General features: G+C 51.3%; 1 protein-coding gene and 1 long non-coding RNA gene across 2 annotated transcripts; one reads left to right on the top strand and one right to left on the bottom strand.

The window, feature by feature from the left end:
- Window positions 1-2,199: 2,199 nt before the first annotated feature.
- Window positions 2,200-15,442, bottom strand: LOC146356644 (uncharacterized). Its single transcript, XM_084841262.1, has 6 exons — window positions 15,145-15,442; window positions 14,286-14,813; window positions 13,856-13,976; window positions 13,577-13,659; window positions 11,888-12,014; window positions 2,200-6,496 (listed from the first exon to the last, which is right to left on the bottom strand). Exons 2-6 carry the CDS (start codon window positions 14,679-14,681, stop codon window positions 5,049-5,051), a joined length of 2,175 nt encoding a protein of 724 aa, XP_084697388.1. The 5' UTR covers window positions 14,682-14,813; window positions 15,145-15,442; the 3' UTR covers window positions 2,200-5,048.
- Window positions 15,443-16,015: 573 nt separating this feature from the next.
- Window positions 16,016-19,077, top strand: LOC146356643 (uncharacterized). Its single transcript, XR_014787467.1, has 3 exons — window positions 16,016-16,183; window positions 17,928-18,065; window positions 18,571-19,077. It is a non-coding gene; the product is annotated as an uncharacterized LOC146356643 (long non-coding RNA).
- Window positions 19,078-19,410: the final 333 nt, after the last annotated feature.

Below are 19,410 nucleotides of genomic sequence, written 5' to 3'. Positions count from 1 at the left end.
TGTGGGGGGAGCTCCCCGTGTGTGTGTGGGTGGAGCTCCCCGTGTGGGTGTGTGTGGGGGGAGCTCCCCGTGTGTGTGTGGGTGTGTGGGGGGGAGCTCCCCGTGTGTGTGTGGGTGTGTGTGGGGGGAGCTCCCCGTGTGTGTGTGTGGGAGCTCCCCGTGTGTGTATGTCGGGGAGCTCCCCGTGTGTGTGTGTGGGGGGAGCTCCCCGTGTGTGTGTGTGTGGGGGGGAGCTCCCCGTGTGTGTGTGTGTGTGGGGGAGCTCCCCGTGTGTGTGTGTGTGTGGGGGGGGAGCTCCCCGTGTGTGTGTGTGTGTGTGTGGGGGGAGCTCCCCGTGTGTGTGTGTGTGTGTCGGGGAGCTCCCCGTGTGTGTGTGGGGGGGGGAGCTCCCCGTGTGTGTGTGTGGGGGGGGAGCTCCCCGTGTGTGTGTGTGTGGGGGGGGAGCTCCCCGTGTGTGTGTGTGTGGGGGGGGAGCTCCCCGTGTGTGTGTGTGTGTGTGTGGGGGGGGAGCTCCCCGTGTGTGTGTGTGTGGGGGGGAGCTCCCCGTGTGTGTGTGTGTGTGTGTGTGTCGGGGAGCTCCCTGTGTGTGTGTGGGGGGGAGCTCCCCGTGTGTGTGTGTGTGTGTGGGGGGGGAGCTCCCCGTGTGTGTGTGTGGGGGGGAGCTCCCCGTGTGTGTGTGTGTGTGGGGGGGAGCTCCCCGTGTGTGTGTGTGTGTGGGGAGCTCCCCGTGTGTGTGTGTGTGTGTGGGGGGGGGAGCTCCCCGTGTGTGTGTGTGTGGGGGAGCTCCCGTGCGTGTGTTTGTTTGTGGGGGGGAGCTCCCCGTGTGTGTGTGTCTGGGGGAGCTCCCCGTGTGTGTGTGGGGGGGAGCTCCCCGTGTGTGTGTGGGGGGGGGAGCTCCCCGTGTGTGTGTGTGGGGGGGAGCTCCCCGTGTGTGTGTGTGGGGGGGGGGAGTTCCCCGTGTGTGTGTGTGTGTGGGGGGGAGCTCCCCGTGTGTGTGTGTGTGGGGGGGAGCTCCCCGTGTGTGTGTGTTTGTGTGTGGGAGCTCCCCGTGTGTGTGTGTGTGTGTGTGTGTGTGTGTGTGGGGAGCTCCCCGTGTGTGTGTGTGTGTGTGAGGGGGGAGCTCCCCATGTGTGTGGGGGGAGCTCCCCATGTGTGTGGGGGGAGCTCCCCATGTGTGTGTGTGTGTGGGGAGCTCCCCATGTGTGGGGCACTGCAGAGAAGACCATTTTGGAAAAAGGTGAGTAAATGCTTCTGCTTTTGCAGCTTGCTACCCCACCTGCTGATTCTGGTTCAGCCCTCTCTCAAGGCCCCCCAGCTTACCGCAGCCCAAGCCGCCCCCCCCCCCCACTTGTCCCTGCAGGAGGAGGGAGGCAAACCTTGGATCTACTCAAGGAGACCCCACTCCCACCCCAAGCTAACACGGAGGAGGCTGGTGGCCCCAATGTCAGTGGGGCACTGCAAGGCTGTGCACCTTGGAGAGCTCCTTTAGAGTTCTGACTGAAACCCGGAGTGGATTCACTGCCCCACTGAGATCACAGCCACCAGCCTATGACCACAGCTCACGTCCATATCCACATTCGTATCAGTGGTTTACAACAACCTTGCACTATTGAAGCCCTCACTGCAGGCTGGCGGGGGTGTCAGCTGAAGGGTAGGACGACCCTGCAATGTTAACCATTGCTTTTATCCCTGAATTACAAATTGGGCTGAGAGGCCAGCATGCAGTTTCATATGACGCATAGAATAGTAGGGCTGGAAGGGGCCTACAAGACCGTCGAGTCCAACCCCCTGCTCAGTGCAGGATTCCAAGTCAGAGCATCCCTGACAGATGGCTGTCCAGCCTCGTCTTGAACGCCTCCAGTGTGGGAGAGCCCCCCGCCTCCCTGGGTAATTGGTTCCATTCTCGTGTTGCTCTGACAATCAGGACGTTTCTCCTGATGTTGAGCCGGAATTTGGCTTCCTGTCACTTGAGCCCATGATTCCGTGTCCTGCACTCTGGGATAACCAAGAAGACATCCTGGTTCATTTTTCCTGTTTTGGAAATAGGATTTTTTTTTTTTTAGGAAATCAAACAAAGCTTGATCAAGACTGAGCAGAGCAATGAGGACTGAGCATGCTCAGAATATAAATGTAATAAAACAGAATATGTAAGAAGTGTGATAAAGAACATAAGTGTAACAAAATAAAGCCGAGAGAGATACAAATTGTTTTATAGAACATAATTGTCTTACATTCCATTCCTAGCAGTTCAGATCAGGCCTCCCAAGTATGTAAAAAGGCTGGGCAGCATGGGGGGGGGGGGAGGTGGGAACAACCGGAAGTGTGGGGGGTATTTTGCATTTTCTTTGTTTTCCTCGCACACGTGTGTTCAGGGGGTGTTCTGTGAGGCTTCACTCAGGAAAAAAGAAAGCTTTTAACTAGCAGTTAAACAAAGTCAGTCAGTCAAAAGTTTATATCCTTTTTTAAAAAAAAAGCCAAGAAAAAGGTTTTTAAAAGGAAAAGTTCATTAAGAACTAGAATCATGGAACAGCTGGGTTGGAGGGGGCCTACAAGACCATCAAGCCCAACCCCCTGCCCAGGGCAGGAATGCAAGTCAAAGCATCCCTGACAGTCGGCTGTCCAGCCTCGTCTTGAATGCCTCCGGTGTGGGAGAGCCCACTTGGTTCCATTCCAACTACTCAAATATCAATTCACGCTGATATATATGAGGTGCAAACTATTATAGTCATTTGGTGCTGCGTGTATTTCAAAGAGAGGAGTTGCAGCCCAGTAGCTAATACTGGTATGAGAGCTCACTGGCTTCCAAAACACCAGAATGGCCTGCAGGGCATCGGTCGGGTCATTTTCACGTGCCTCTTTGGTTGATTAGCTGAGTGCATTTTATCATCTCAAATCCTTGTTAATGTAGCAGGAAATTTGTACCTCTCCACATTGTCCTTTATCGTAAACCAGTGCGGCCGAATGTGTGGCCTTCTAGATTGTGTTGGACTGCAGCCCCCATCATCCCTCACCATTGGTTATCCTGGCTAGGGCTGATGAGATTTGAAGTCCAACAATATCTGCAGGGCCATCAGAACATAAGAGCCCTGATGCTGGATCAGACCCAGGGTCCATCGAGACCAGCATTCTGTTCACACAGTGGCCACCCAGCTGTCGTCCAGGAACCCACATGCAGGGCAGGAGCGCAACAGCACCCTCCCACCCATGTTCCCCAGCAACTCGTGTACATACGCTCACTGCCTCTGGTAAGTTGCCCACCCTGGTCCTAAGCAGTTCTTCCATTCCTGTCCTAAATTCCTGCCTCTGCAACACATGACATTTCACTACTTGGCTTAGCATAGCATAAAAACTCTTTCTGCAGAAATATAAATGCAAAAAGGATGAACTAGGAGGAGAAGGAAGGTTTCTGTCTGCACACTGTGAACTCTGCTGCCAATTAGCCAAAGTGTAAATCAGCAAATATCTTTTTACGGCATGATTTTATCTTCACTTCTAAAAAATCCCAAAAGGGGGGGGGGATATTCATAACACATACAACCATCATTAACTAAATTCATCCAGGGCAAGGGGTCACATGCAATAAAATCTATCATACATTTCTCATAAAAAATAACTTATAAAAACTTACTAGAGGGTTCTCATCATATTATTGAAATGCATCTTCCCACAATCTGCCCTAAGTTTTTGGTGGCTTTCCCCTCTCCTCCTGTTTGTTAATAAACTCAGTTAAGGCACGCCATGTTTGCCTTCACTCTCTGTGATACTTTAACCTGTAAAGGGCGACACGGCTTGGGACCGCAATACCTGACGGCAGGCCTCTCCCGCTCGGCCTCTAAGGTCCTCCTCCGAGTGCCTCCTCTGAGGGAAGCTCGGAAGGCAGTGAAGGAGAGGGCCTTCTCGGTGGTGGCCCCCCCCAACTGTGGAACAAGCTCCCTGATGAGGCCCGCCTGGTGCCAACATTATTACCTTTTCGGCACCAGGTTAAGACCTCTCTCTTTTCCCAGGCGTTGGACAGCACATGATGAGTTTTAATCGGCCCTGGATGTGTCTTTCGTTATGACTGACAGTTCAAAGTTGGTTTTAGTTATATGGCGTTTGTCTTTCTGTAGATGGATTTTAAACTTTTTATATTGCATTTAATGTTTTAACTTCGGTAAACTGCCCAGACAGCTTTGGCCATGGGGTGGTGTAGACATGCCTCATCATCATCATGGGCACTTTCCTGCCCCCGGCCTCAGTACTGCCACTGAAGCCTCCACATCTTCCAGCTAGTAGGAAAAAAAGCATCTTGCAGGCAAGCACCGGAGAATTGAACAGCTCAACCTCCTCCCATTTGGGGCTAGGGGCTGTGTTCCCCAGCAGGAAGCGGAGAGGATGAGGAGGTGCCAGCAACCGTCACCGTTTGCACTACACACATGCATTATCAGGGAAGACTCAAATTCGTCTTCACGGTGGTTTATCTTTCCATTTCACGTCTTTAGCCGACAACCCCAGGACCTGGAAACTGGAACCTTAGTACATCTCCGTTCCGATAATTCTAGAATTCTTCAAATCTATCGCCCAAAGTACTAACCCTACGAATGCGGCAACTCTGCTTTTAGCCAAACTTGTTTCATTATGCAACATCACCTGGGAAGGTGGAGCGCACAAAGAACCTCCACCGGACAGAAGAAATGTTCACCAAGTGCATATGTTCCAAGTGGTAGGAAAGTAGTAAAGCAGGCAAAGAATTAAGGCACAGGGAGAATAACAGGAAGCTTATGCAAGACAGCTGACTAGGAATCTTCAGCAAGTAGTGACAGGATTCAGTAAAGGCACAAAACATACATTATAGGGTACAAGAGATTACACATCCCAAATCAAGAAATGTGGGCCCTTGTTTGTGGAGACCGTGTAATTGAAATCAAGGTCCATCAGCATTTGCTAAGGATTATATTAAAGTCTGAGTTTCTCACGCATTAATGTAGTTGACACTTGCAGACACCCTTTTCACACCTCCGTTATTCATTGAGGAAGGGAGGGGAGGGGGTCTCTCCAATGGTAATTATCTAATGTTTATAAGGGCTGATTGAGCAAGATCCTCCTAAGTCAGTCTCAGAAATGATATACTGCTCCTCCCGTATGAACGCTCTGAGGGGGCATAACACTGACACACCATCAGAAGCCATTTCAACACTCCAAGACATGGGTTTTCCTCCCTCACTGTGACTTCTCCGGTGTCTCTTTAGCTTACAGTTGTCATAAAAGCTCTCTCCGCATTCTAAGCATGGATATGTTTTTTCTCTCAAGTGGATTTTTTGATGTCTAATAAGGTTTCTCCTCTGAGCGAAGCTCTTCCCACACTCCATGCACTGATGCGGTTTTTCTTCTGTGTGGACTCTTTGATGGGAAGTAAGGCTTGAGCTCTGGCTGAAACTCTTTCCACACTCTAAACATTGATAGGGTTTCTCCCCTGTGTGGATTCTTTGGTGTATAAGGAGATGGTGTTTATCATAGAAGCTCTTGCTACATTCCACGCAGTTATAGGATTTCTCTCCTCTGTGCATTCTTTGATGAGAAGCAAGGTTTGCATGCTGCCTGAAGTTCTTCCCACACTCCAGGCATTTATATGGTTTCTCCCCTGTGTGTATTCTTTGGTGTATAAGAAGGCGTGATTTATCATAGAAGCTCTTGCTACAGTCTGAGCATTTGTAACGTTTCTCTCCCGCATGGATTCTTTGATGTGACGTAAGGTTGGAGCTGCGATGGAAGCTCTTTCCACACACCAAGCATTTATATGGCTTCTCCCCTGTGTGGATTCCTTCATGAGAGGTAAGCTGTGAACGCCGAATGAAACTCTTGCCACATACCAAACATTTATGGGGCTTATCCCTTGAATGAATTAACTGATGTATATTAAAGCCCGATTTGTCGCAAAAGCTCCTACTGCATATTGAGCAGTTATATGGCTTCTCCCCTGTGTGTTTTCTTAGATGGCATGTGAGGTTTGTGCTCCTATTAAAGGTCTTTCCACACTCCGGACATTTATATGGTTTCTCCCCTGTGTGGATTCTTTGATGGGATGTGAGGTATGCAAGCTGCCTGAAGCTCTTTCCACACTCCAGGCACTGATATGGTTTCTCTCCTGTGTGGATACTTTGATGGGAACTAAGGCTTGAGCCCTGGCTGAAGCTCTTTCCACACTCTAAACATTTATGCTGCTTCTGGCCAGTGTGGATTCTCCGATGGACAATAAGGTCTGATTTATGGCTGAAGATTTCCTCACCTACTGGGCAGATATTCCTTTTCTTTTCCTTTGGTTTTCCTTGCTGAATTGGATTTTTGTGGAAGATATGCCCTAGGCAAAAAGGATTCCTTAAATTCCCCGTTTGGTCTCCCTCCCGCAGCTTTGGTCTCTCCTGATTTCCGAACATCTCTTCCATCTCTTCAAGCTTCTTCTTCTCCAGTGATGGCTCATGTGGTCTGTCATCACTGTTACTACTCCACCCATCACTTGCTGGAAAAAAGAGAGGGAAATCTGGTAAGAGCAGAAGGCCTTTAATCAGGGATCACACCCAATTCAGCGCTATAGGGAAATAGTACATTTATAGCATCACACCACATCACATTTCTAGACCACCTTTCTGAAGCCAACAAAGGTGGTTTACAAAATTTCAGAAAATAAAAGCCATAAGCAAATAAAAGCATAGAAAAACCTGAAAAACAACCTTAAAAACCATAACAACCATACATGTGTGGTTCTCCTTCAACACCCCTTCAGTACAGTCAGCAAAACCACATATTTGGACTGTACCAATTGCTGCTGATAGTGGGGGATCCACTTCTCCCCCATCATGTTAGTTGTTTTTAATGAGATGACTGGGGTTTCCCCCCCATATTGGATCATTTCAGCATGCCATTCTCCCACCGGCAGCCTCAAAGAGTCCTATCATGCAGACAGATGAAGAGAGGCAGATGGACAATCCTGAGTTGTGAACAACATTCTTTGCCTTATACGCTGAAAGACAGTTAATAAAACCAGCCGACAAAGCAAACAACACAAAATGACCCAACCCCTGTCCGTTATAGGAAAACAGACTCAGCCACTCTCAGAGAGTCCCTTTCAAGCTGTTAGTTGTCTCTGTTTCTCCTTTCTAGTGTCCTGCTGTGAAGGTTTGAGACCTACGGAGGCAAGGGAAAAGGTCAAGGCTAGAGGCCTGGAGTTTTTTTGTTGGGAGGGGGTATCCCTGAGAGGAGTAGTTTCATTTCTCCGGTTAAGTTTCAGTTTCATTTCCCCTGTTAAGTTTAATTTATTCAGGTTTGAAGCAGTACTTTTGGTTTTGGGGGAGGAAGGTATAAAAAGAGAGAGGCAGTACGAGCGGAGTCAGGGAGACCAGACCCTGAAGAGGGAGCAGGAAGAAGCAGCCTGGAGAAGCCAATGTACAGTTAGGGTAAAGCAACTTGTGTTTTGCAACTTTTATTTTCTTGTAAGGACTTTTGTATCACTCAGCTCTGTTGGGTAAATACCTTTAGTTGTGATTTGCTTGCTTTAATTTACCAGTCAACTGTTGTGGTTAAACAAACCCTGTGTCTAGAGCATCAGTCACCCTTTGTCTACAGCCTAAACCTTCATTATTGGAAAGGGGAAGGTACAAGAAGGAAGGTGAGACTCATAAGGAGGCAAGAGATCCTTAAGGAGTTGTTCGGGATCCAGATCAATGGTGGAACCCTGACACTGCTTATTTGCTTTTTCCTCTCATTTTCGCCCTTCTTCCTTCCTCTATTCAGCTCCTTTCTCTTCCCCCAACTATCCCCAACCCTGGGGAAGAGCTACAGTTCAGAGCTCCTGCTTTGCATGCAGAAAGTCCCAGGTTCGATCCCTGACACATCCAGGTAGGGCTGGGGAAAATCCTGCCAGAAATCCTGGAGAGCCATGGCTGCCAGTCAGTGTTAACAACACTGGGCTAGATGGACCAATGGGTCTTATGACTTTTCCTGCCTTGGATCTTGTCTCACATTGTATGCTCTACTCCCTTCACCGGCCCAGAGCTGTGTGTGATCTCCCAGAAGTAGACATCATATATCAAATAGATAAAATCACATTTTATTCTCTCTCTCTCTCTCTCTCTCTCACCCCCCCCCCCCAATAATACACATCCTCATGTACTGTGTTCCAAGTGTGCCATTTGGAAATTGCCTTCCAGAATTGATAAAATTGATGGCCCTGAAATATGGGCAGTATTAGACACTGGGTCAAAGGTTTATAAGTCCCCTGTCACAAGATGGACTGATAGGGAGAGAGGTTATTCAGGCTGCTGGTAAAACTCTGTTCAGAAAAGTGAACCCTACTATTCTATGATTCTGTGATTCAATACAACAATGGAACCCATTACCTAGGGAGGTGGTGGGCTCTCCCACACTGGAGGCGTTCAAGACGAGGCTGGACAGCCATCTGTCGGGGATGCTCTGACTTGGACTCCTGCATTGAGGAGGGGGTTGGACTCGATGGCCTTGTAGGCCCCTTCCAACCCTACTATTCTATGATTCTATGATCCTAATTCATGACAGGCGATTCCATACATCACCACCATTTTATTAAGCACTGGAGCCAAGAATTGCTTATGAAATCCTAAGTGTAAGACCAAAGTGGCTGTTGGGCAGGGCATGGCAATCCCCTCTGTGGGTTACTTGCAAGCTAAAATTCAAATTGGAACCATCAAATATCCTGACAAGGATACATTTTTTTTAGCTATGTCCTAAAAGCTTTTACGTAACAGCACCCCAATTGTGAAATTCCTTCCTTAGTGTCCTTTAGACAGCTGGTGAAGACAATATTGTTCCACTGAGTTTTTAACAGGTAATGTTGCTTTGTTTTTTATTATGAATCCCGTTTCAAAATATGTTTTAGGTTTTTGGATTTTTATTGTACATCATCTTGAGCCCTGTAAGAGCTATAAGAGCTGTATACCATGAACATAATAATTGTTTCCCAGTTCCCTGTAGCAGTGAATTTACTGCAAGATTGTTACGGGGAACTATTAGATAAAGCAGAGCACTTAGATAAAGCAAAGAAGTTCCCTTTTCAGAGTTTAGCAGAACATGATCAGAGATCTATTAATTCATGAAGGGCATAACGCTATGCAAGTTTAGGCAGAAAAAAGTCCTACAAGTCCTATGCTGGATGGGGAATGCTGGGAGTTGTAGGACTTTCTTCTGCCTAAATGAACACAGGATTGCACCCTAAATGTCGAACCCCTGCTGAAGTCGCAGACTGCTTCTCCTGAGTCTTGCTGGTGTCTTATTTAGATCAGCAAAGCAAAGTAAAGAACAGAATGGTGGAATGGCCAAAAATGAGAACGCCATTTTGGCCCAGCTTGAAATGAAATGTGGGTCAGGATCACAGCCATGGGGAAACTGGCAGCGCCCTGCTTGGCCACACCTCAGCTCAGGGAAGGAAGGCACAACCTGAGGGACTCTCCCTCTTGGAACACCCATCTCCATCTCAGCAATCTCTGACAGAGGACCACCAAATAAGGGCTTTCCTCCCCATGAAGAAACCCCAGGATCCTGCCAGGCTGGAAGGCAATGGTGCTGAGGGACATCAGCCGCATCCAGGCCATGGCACCCACACACGCAATCCCCTCGTGAAAGCCTCACTTGCACTGAAGAGCCACGAATCTACAGCAGCAAAGTGAAGAACAGAAGCTAGAAGGGCAACAGCAAGCTGAGGCAGAAGAGGAAAATGCTGAGGCGAGGGAAAATGAAGTAGAGGATACTCCTTGGAAAAGGGTGACAGTTAGGAGCAGAAGAACTAGAAGACACTCCGCACCAGTGGAAGCAGTGGAGCTGTGGAACCGATTCCAGGTACTTGCGGAAGAGACTGGTGGACAGCCTGCAGAAGAAGAATTACAGGGGAAGTAATACTATAGAAGACTATAACTGAGTCTTGGTGGGATGACTCTCATGACTGGAATACAGCAATTGAAGGATATAACTTGTTCAAAAAGAACAGGAGGAACAGAAAGGGAGGTGGGGTTGCACTGTATGTGAAAAATACATCTCCCTGCACAGAAACACAGGAGGATGAGCTTGGTAGCCCCATCAAGAGCATCTGGGTTAAAATAAATGGAGCAAAGAATAAAAGGAACCTGGGGGTCAGAGCCTACTACCGGCCACCCAATCAAGGAGAAGACAAGGATGAAACTTTTGAAAAGCAAAGAGCCAATGTTTCAAGGAAGCATGATGCAGTAGTAGTGGGGGACTTCAATTTCCCCGATATTTGTTGGGAGACAAATTCTGCAAAACATGGCCCCTCAAGGAGATTCCTGACTTGTGTTGTTGATAATTTCCTCCTACAGAAAGGGGAGGAAGGAGCTAGAGGACCAGCTATCCTTGACTTGATCCTAACCAACAGAGATGACATAGTTGATAAAGTAGCAGTTACAGGAACTCTGGGGGAAAGTGACCACGTTATACTCGAGTTCTTGTTTCTAAAGGAGGCAAAAGTTGAGTGTGGCCAAACATGTACCCTGGATTTTAGGAAAGCCAATTTTAGGAAACTCAGAACAATGATTGGTAAGGTCCTATGGCAAGTGACTCTAATGAGAAAAGGAGTCCAAGATGGGCGGGAGTTTTTAAAAAAGGAAATTCTCAAGGCACAATTACAAACAATTCCAAGAAGAGAAAAAGGTGGAAGACAACAAAAGATGCCAATGTGGCTTCACAACAAGCTTAGAGATGACCTGAAAACAGAAAAGCACACATAGAGGAAGTAGAAGGAAGGCCAAGCTACAAAGGAAGAGTACAGGCAGGGAGCACAGAATTGCAGGGATGGCATCAGGAAGGCTAAAGCTGAGAACAAGCTGAGGTTAGCAAGGGATGCTAAAAGCAACAAAAAAGCTTTCCTCAAGTACGTGCATAGTAAAAGACAGAGGAAAGAAAGGGTGGTTCAGCTATTAAATAGGGATGGCAAAATGATAACAGATGACAAGGAAAAGGCAGAAGTGCTCAATTCCTACTTTGGTTCAGTCTTCTCCCAAAAGAGGGTCTATGACTCCCCTGGCAAAGGCGAAGTACAGGCTGAAGGGGCAGGACTGCAGCTTGAGATCAATAGGCATATGGTCAAGGAACACCTAATAACTTTGAATGAGTTCAAATCTCCAGGGCCAGATGAACTGCATCCTAGAGTCATAAAGGAACTGGCAGAAGAACTCTCAGAACCTCTGTCTATTCCCTTTGAGAAATCATGGAGGACAGGGGAAGTGCCGGAGGACCGGAGGAGGGCTAATGTTGTCCCTATCTTCAAAACGGGTAAAAAGGAGGAACCTGGGAACTACAGACCAGTCAGTCTGACATCAATCCCTGGGAAAATTCTGGCGCAGATGATAAAGCAATCCATGTGTTAGCCCCTAGAAAACAATGCAGTGATTACTCGAAGCCAGCATGGATTTGTCAAGAACAAATCCTGCCAGAATAATCTGATCTCATTTCTGGATCAAGTAACTTCCCTTGCGGACTGTGGGAATGCAGCGGACATAATATACCTCAACTTCAGCAAAGCTTTCGACAAAGTGACCCATGATCTCCTGATGAGCAAACTAGCTCAAAGTGGGCTAGATGAAACAATGATCCGGTGGATCCACAGTTGGCTACAGAATCGGACTCAAAGAGTGCTTATCAATGGGATCTTCTCAAACTGGGGAGAGGTTACGAGCAGGTGGCAGGCTCCCCCACACTGGAGGCATTCAAGACGAGGCTGGACAGCCACCTGTCAGGGATGCTCTGACTTGGATTCCTGCACTGAGCCGGGGGCTGGACTCGACAGTCTGATAGGCCCCTTCCAACCCTACTATTCTATGATTCCATGAATCCAGGCCTTCCTCTGCTCTTTACCAAGGGGGGCCCTTACCCAGAGAAGCCACATTCCGAGAATTCTCCAGCATGACTTCCCGGTGCAGGGATTTCTGGGCTGCACCCAGCAGAGCCCACTCCTCATTGGTGAAATACACAGCCACCTCCTCAAAGGAGACGGGACCCTGAAAGAGGAAGAAAAACATCCCCTATTAACAGACGAGCCCAGGTAGGACGTGCAAATTGGTCTCCCTCACTCATAACTCCCCGAAGAGACATTTGGGGAGTTATGGAATGTCCCCAAAGAGACATTTGGGGAGACGCAATAGGGTCAACACAAATAGGAACATAGGAAGCTTTCTTATACTCAGTCAGACCATGGATCCATCTAGCCCAGTATTGTCGACACTGACTGGCAGAGGCTCTCCAGGAAGGACAATTTTTCCTGCCCTACCTGAAGATGCCGGGGATTGAACCTGGGACCTTTTGCATGCAAAGCAGGAGCTCTACCACCAAGACACAGTTTCCTGCAGGATTCAAAACGCTGTGAGAGAAAATAGACAGAGCTCACAGCCTCTGCCTGGTGATACATTTAGGGCACAGTTTTCCTAGCACTGATGCATGACCTGTGTCAGGAACTGGACAGGAAGAGTTTGTCCCTGTTGGTTCTGCTGGACTTCTCAATGACATTCAGTGCCATCAGCCATGATATCCTTCTGGATCCCCTGGCCGGGATGGGCCTTGGAGGCACAGGTTTGTTTTATTTCATTTATTATATTTCTGTACCGTCCAATAGCCAAAGCTCTCTGGGTGGTTTACCGAGATTAAACCCCTTAAAAATACAGTAGCATGCATAATATAAAAAAGAGTTTGGCTACAAACAGAAACAGAGCAAACACACACATCCAAACAATATCCCATGACCTGATTAAAAACCTATCATATGCTGCCAAAAGCCTGGGAACAGAGGAAAGCTTTAACCTGGTACTGAAAAGAAAATGATGATGGACCACGCAAGCCTCGCTGGGGAGTTCATTCCAGAATTGAGGGGCCACCACTGAGAAGGCCTTGTTGCCACCTTCCAAGTCTCCCTTGTTGCCACCTTCCAAGCCTCCCTCAGAGGCAGCTAGAGGGGGGCCTTAGATGATGACCGTAGTGTACAGGTAGGTTCATGCTGGGAGAGGCGCTCTGCCTCTCTGAGAAGTTTATCAGTGGCTCCCATCCTTCCTGGACCGTCTCTTCCAGAAGGTGGTGCTGGGGGACTCCTGTTTGACACCATTTGTTTTAGAAGAGCTCTAAATTGCAGGTGCGGGGCCTGATCTGGATTAGGACCACAGTGTGGAAGGTGGCAAAGGGTTATTTGCCCTCAGAGCTTAGCACAGGCTGAGCTGTGAAAATGCAGCAGTACTTTTTGGGGGACTTGTGTGTGCGTGAAAGAAAGAAAGAGAGAGAGAGCGGGGGGGGGATCTGTAGTTCCATTTGAGGTTTTTTTTAACGACGGAGTTTCTGAGTTCTTAAAAACAGATGGAATAAGCATGGGGGCAAAACGCTGGAGGGTAACAATTTGATAATGCTGTTGTATGGCTGGTTGCCCCATAAGAAGTGAACGAACGAAGAGTGAGGGGTTGCAGAGTACGCCACTTGACTGGAAGCGCCAGAGCTAAGGAACAGGTCGTGTTTTCGGCCTCAGAAGATGGAGACCGCCAAACAGTCCCCGGCACAAATTCTCCGATGATCCCTCCCCTACCTGAGCTGGCTGTGCAGGAAGGGATCCTGCTCCATCACAAAGAGGAGGTGATTTACAGAAACTCAGCGATGCAATCCCATGCCCTGCGAGGGAGACAAAGTTGGGGGAAACAGGCTTTTAAAAATACACACTGGGGAGAGGCGAAACACAAGCACTTTTCTCAGATACAGGACAAAGGTAAACGAAAAGCAGTTCAGATATTTCAGAGGGAGAGAAAGAGAGAGCTGGAATTTCTCCTGGGAACTTCACAGCACTCAGAAAGAAGGAATTCTCCCTTACCCGGGCACATGTCCTGCGTTTGCTCCTCCTGTGAGATCCTCCCCGACAGCGACGCCTGACAGGTTACCAACGGATCCTTCCCCGAGTTGGGCAATTCAGCAACTACCTCCAGGAATGGCTCCTGCACCAGAAACAGCAGCCAGGAACACATACAGGGAAGAGGGAGGAAAGTTAGAGGAATAACGCCAAAAAAACTCCCACACTCTGCAGACCCTCATAGCCCACCAGCGGGGCTAGAATGATGCTTTGGCTTCCTACACCTCAAAGGTAATTTTTGGAAAGAGCAGTGGAGCAGTGTCTAAAGAGGTGGCGAAATCTCCTCTTTGGGCTTGTCCCAGAAAGGGCCGGTAGGGAGGCCCTGAAGAATTCAAGAACACTATTTATCACATTTTCAGCTCTTTGGAAAGACCGGGATTAAATTCTCTCTCACCTGCTCCTCTTCCTGCTTCTCTTCCTCCGCCTGACTCAGGAGGAAGCCTTCTGCCAGGGCCACCGCCTGGGAACTGGTCTCCGCTCCACATCCTCTGACCCAGCTCTCCATCTCCGAGGGCAGGACAGCCAGGAACTGCTCCAGGATCACCAGGTCCAATATCTGAGCTTTCGTGTGCCTTTCTGGCTTCAGCCACCGAAGGCAAAGGCGGTGGAGTCGGCTACAGACCTCTCGGGGGCTCTCGGCCTCCTGGCAGCAGAACCCCCTGAACTCCCTGGCTGTGTCAACGCCTCGGAGCTTTAGCACTGTTTCTCCCCAGAGTTCTTCACAACCCCAGGCCCGGGTGGCCTGACGGCCTTTCCCTGCTCCTTGCCCTGCCTGGCGTGGCACCTCCATTTCAGAAGAGCGGTGCAACACAGCCGGTGAGTCTTTCTCGGCCACGGGACGAGCGATCTGTCGCCCAGCAGGCCAGCGGATGCTTTTTTCGCAGCCGACCTGGATCCTTTGGGCTACCGAGGCAGACGTCTCCTGCGGGAAGAAAAAAGGAAATAAAACAACTCCCGGGGATTAGAAAGAGCCACAGGTCGACGCGTGGACGGCGGGAACCTTCGCTCAGGACCATTCCCCGGTCGCGGCTGTCGGCCCATCCGTGAAACCACCGCAGACCCATCCAGAGAAATCGACCCAGCGCGCGCGGCTCCAAAGCGCCCCGGCTGCGCCCCCGCGGAGCGCAGGGAAGGCAAGCTGGCGCCTCCCCGCCAAGTCGCGTCGCAAGTCCCATCATCCCCAGCCAGCGGGGCTCCCCGCCCCTGAGCCTCGCCGCCACCGGCCCCGCTCCCCCCCCCCCGCTCGCCCACACCTTCTCCAAGGTCCCCCTCCCTCTCCCCGCCCCATGCCACTTCCCAAAGAGACGGGGCGGGGGGCGCTGGAAAGGAGGCGCCGTCCGCGGCGGCTCTGTCTTAGCCCCTCGCAGCAGCAGCTTCCCCCCCCCCAAAAAAAGGGAGGCTGGCTGCCGAAGGCCGGCTGGGGGATGATGGGAGGTGTGGTGCGGGGCCTCCGGAGGGCACCCGGCTGGGGGAAGCGCCCCGAGAGCCTCAGCCTCAGCCTCAGCCTCCCCGCCCCTACCCCAGCCCCGGGCGCGATCCTGCGCAAGCTTAGGCGGAGCGCGCGCGAGAGAGAGAGAGGGGGGGGGAAGTCCTACAACTCCCAGCAACCCCCAGCCAGCCGCGGCCGCGGCTGGCTGGGGGTTGCTGGGAGTTGTAGGACTTCCCCCCCCCTCTCTCTCTCTCGCGCGCTCCGCCTAAGCTTGCGCAGGATCGCGCGCGGCGCGTTGCCTCGCCGCGAAGAAGGCGGCGCACATATCGCGGGATCGCTCTGCTCTGCTCTGCTTTGCGGGGAGGGGCCGGCGCCGGCGGGGCCGCAGCCCTACAACTCCCGGCGTGCCCCAGCCCGCCGGGCCGGCTGGGGCACGCCGGGAGTTGTAGGGCTGCGCCCCCCCCCCCCGCCTCGGCACGCCTGGGGTTGGCCCTGCGGCGGAGACGCCGCTGGCTTCGGGGGCCCGGGAGAGGGGCGGCGAGCGAGCAGGCCGGCGGAGCTGCTTGCTGGGGGGGGGGGGAGGGGAGGGGAGGGGAGGGGGCGTCCCGCCTCGAGAGGGTTAAAGGGAGCGAGCCCGGCTGCCTAGAGGGGCCGCCGAGGAGGCGCGCCTGCGCCTCGCCGCCTCCCCCCCCCCCGTGGGAACGGAGCGCCGGGTTTTCCCACGGCCCTGGCGGGCTCCGCGGGCCGCTCCTTCGCCCCGCCGTGGGGCTGGCGCGCGCGTCCCCGCGGCGCCCGCCTGGGCCGGACTCGTGCCCCGTCAACGCGGGGGCGCTGAAAGTGGGTTCGAGGCAGTTCGCGCCACGGTGAAGGAGGAGGGGAGATGGGGGGAGAGTCTGGGAGGGGGGAGATGGGGGACGTCTGGGGGGAGAGTCTGGGAGGGGGGAGATGGGGGGACGTCTGGGAAGGGGGAGATGGGGGGACGTCTGGGAGGGGGGAGAGTCTGGGAGGGGGGAGGTGGGGGGAGAGTCTGGGAGGGGGGAGGTGGGGGGAGAGTCGGGGAGGGGGGAGGGGGGAGGTGGGGGGACGTCTGGGGGGAGAGTCTGGGAGGGGGGAGATGGGGGGAGAGTCTGGGAGGGGGAGATGGGGGGACGTCTGGGGGGGAGATGGGGGGACGTCTGGGGGGGAGAGTCTGGGAGGGGGGAGATGGGGGGACGTCTGGGGGGAGAGTCTGGGAGGGGGGAAATGGGGGGACGTCTGGGAGGGGGGAGATGGGACGTTTGGGGGGAGAGTCTGGGAGGGGGGAGATGGGGGGACGTCTGGGAGGGGGGAGATGGGGGGACGTCTGGGAGGGGGGAGATGGGGGGACGTCTGGGAGGGGGGAGATGGGGGGACGTCTGGGGGGGAGAGTCTGGGAGGGGGGAGATGGGGGGACGTTTGGGGGGAGAGTCTGGGAGGGGGGAAATGGGGGGACGTCTGGGAGGGGGGAGATGGGGGGACGTCTGGGAGGGGGGAGATGGGGGGACGTCTGGGGGGGGAGAGTCTGGGAGGGGGGAGATGGGGGGACGTCTGGGGGGAGAGTCTGGGAGGGGGGAAATGGGGGGACGTCTGGGAGGGGGGAGATGGGGGGACGTTTGGGGGGAGAGTCTGGGAGGGGGGAGATGGGGGAGTGGGAGTTCTGGGAGAAGGGGAGACATGTGGGAAGAGGGGGGAGGCACAGTTGCTGTGGGTGCAGGGAGGGCTGGCGGGGGGGGCGGGGAGAAGAGGGGATTCCTGCATTGAGCAGGGGGTTGGACTCGATGGCCTTGTAGGCCCCTTCCAACCCTACTCTTCTATGATTGTATGACCAATTTTTGCCTCAGTGTGCATCACTTTACATTTGCTCTCATCAAACCTCACTTGTCATTTTGATGCCCATTCTGTCATTGCCTTTTTGTTTTAGCCCCTCAAAATAATTTGGTGTCATCAGCAAACTTGACCACTTCACTGCTCAGAATCCCAGACTATTTATGAACAATTTTAAAAGCAGTGGTCCTAAAACAGATCTTTGTGGGACCTCACTGTTTAAATCCCTCCATACACACACACACTAGGTTGACATTTGCATTGAGCTGTCCACCACAACCCCAAAATCTCTTTCTTGGTCAGCCACTGCTAGCTCAGATCCCATCAGCTTATACTTGAAGTTGGGATTTTTTGCCCCAACATGCATCACTTTACTCTTGTTTACATTGAACTGCATTTGCCACCTAGATGCCCATTCTTTCAGTCTGGAGAGATCCTTTTGGAGCTCCTCGCGATCCCTTTTTGTTTTAACCACCCTAAATAATTTGGTGCCAGAAAAGTGCAGAAAAGGGAAAATAAAATGATTAAGTGGGGACATTATATGTTCATCTATAAGCATTTTGACTGCCAGCCAATTGTTCAAGGCACAAGGACCCATCCCTCTGAATAATCCATGCCAGAGTAGAGAAGCCCAGTGGGGTATTTATGCAAACATATTTTCTCCAGCTGTGCACATGCTGTAAGGAGAGTTCCAGATGTGGCAGTGATGCTCTTTCTCCTTATGATCAAAACCATGGTGATTTCTTTTCCTCCCCAAAACTCAAGAGGCGTTTCCAAGGATTTACCTTTGACATAAACACGAGAATCAGGAGCAACATGACGTGACGTCTCGCATGTGAGCCTGAAAGGATGGGCACATAAATATCTCCTTCACCACTGAATTTGGAAGGAGGTTTAGGGCAGGTGAGGAGGACTGTGTAGGTGTGAGTTTTACATCCTATCATCCCCTTTAGATGTGAAGCCTTGGCTGGCTGGACCCCATCTGTACTGGGAATGCCACAGAAGCCTTGGTCTTGCAAGGGGGCTTTGGTTTCCTCTAGGTTTTTCTTCAAATTATTTGGGAGGTGTGGAGGCTGCACGAGGTGCACCCAGAATGTCTCCGCTCTTCCTCCTGATGCTTCTCCCAAAGATATCCTGTGGGATGCTCAAGGCCAAATGCCCCTTGACTTTGAAAGGGGGCACAATAGACCCATTGAATCATTACAGGCCAGGGGACCACCTCATTAGTGGGGCTGCCTTTGAAGACGGTTCAGAAGTTGCAGCTCGTGAAAAATGCGGTGGCCAGATTGATAACAAGGACCAGAAGGTCCGAACATATAAGACCGATTCTGGCCCGCCTGCACTGGCTGCCTGTATGTTTCACAGCCTGATTCAAGGTGCTGCTTTTAACCTATAAAGCCTTACACAGCTTGGGACCACAATACCTGATGAAGTGCCTCTCCCGACAAGAACCTACCCGTACACTACGCTCAACATCTAAGGCCCTCCTCCGACTGCCTACTCCGAGGGAAGCGCGGAAGACGGCGACAAGGGAGAGGGCCTTCTCGGTGGTGGCCCCCCCAAATGTGGAATGATCTCCCCGATGAGGCCCGCCTGGCATCAACGTTGTTATGTTTTCGGCGCCAGGTTACAACCTTTCTCTTCTCCCAGGCATTTGGCAGCATATGATAAGTTTAACTGATCCTGGAATGGCATATGGTTATGGTCTTCTGCTTCGAGATTGCTTGTTGAAGTTGTTTTAGATATATGTTCTTGTTCTGTTGGTGTGTTTTTTATGGAATTGGCTTTTAAAATCTGTATATTGTATTTTTAAATGTTTTAAATCTTTGTAAACCGCCCAGAGAGCTTAAGCTATTGGGCGGTATGGAAATGTAATAAATCAGTAAATAAATAAAATTAGCAGGGTTGTCTCTGCAACAGTGCCATTTTTTCAAACCCAGGCTTTTTCAACATGCTCCCCCCCCCCCAGCAGTCTTCTTTCCTGGCAAGTCATTATACGGTGATGGACTCACTGCTACTTCATTCACTGCTGGTTTCATGAACTCCAATTGTTCCTGAATTACCAGGGACTTGTCCTGTTATGCAAGGTCTGTCCCAGGCAAATAGCTTGACCTGTGTTGCCTTTGCAGGGAGGCTTCGGGCAGACAGCAAGAGTAAAGCTCCATGCGTTGCACAGCCTGCCTGACAATGTAGCTGGCTATGTTTGTGCTGTAACTATTCTGAAGCAAAGTGGAAACAAATCCACTGT

Source organism: Heloderma suspectum, chromosome 2, assembly GCF_057233095.1.
Source record: "Heloderma suspectum isolate Gila_16-S chromosome 2, 16-S_ref, whole genome shotgun sequence".
NCBI lineage: Eukaryota > Metazoa > Chordata > Lepidosauria > Squamata > Helodermatidae > Heloderma > Heloderma suspectum.
This window is presented reverse-complemented; position numbering and strand designations above follow the sequence as displayed.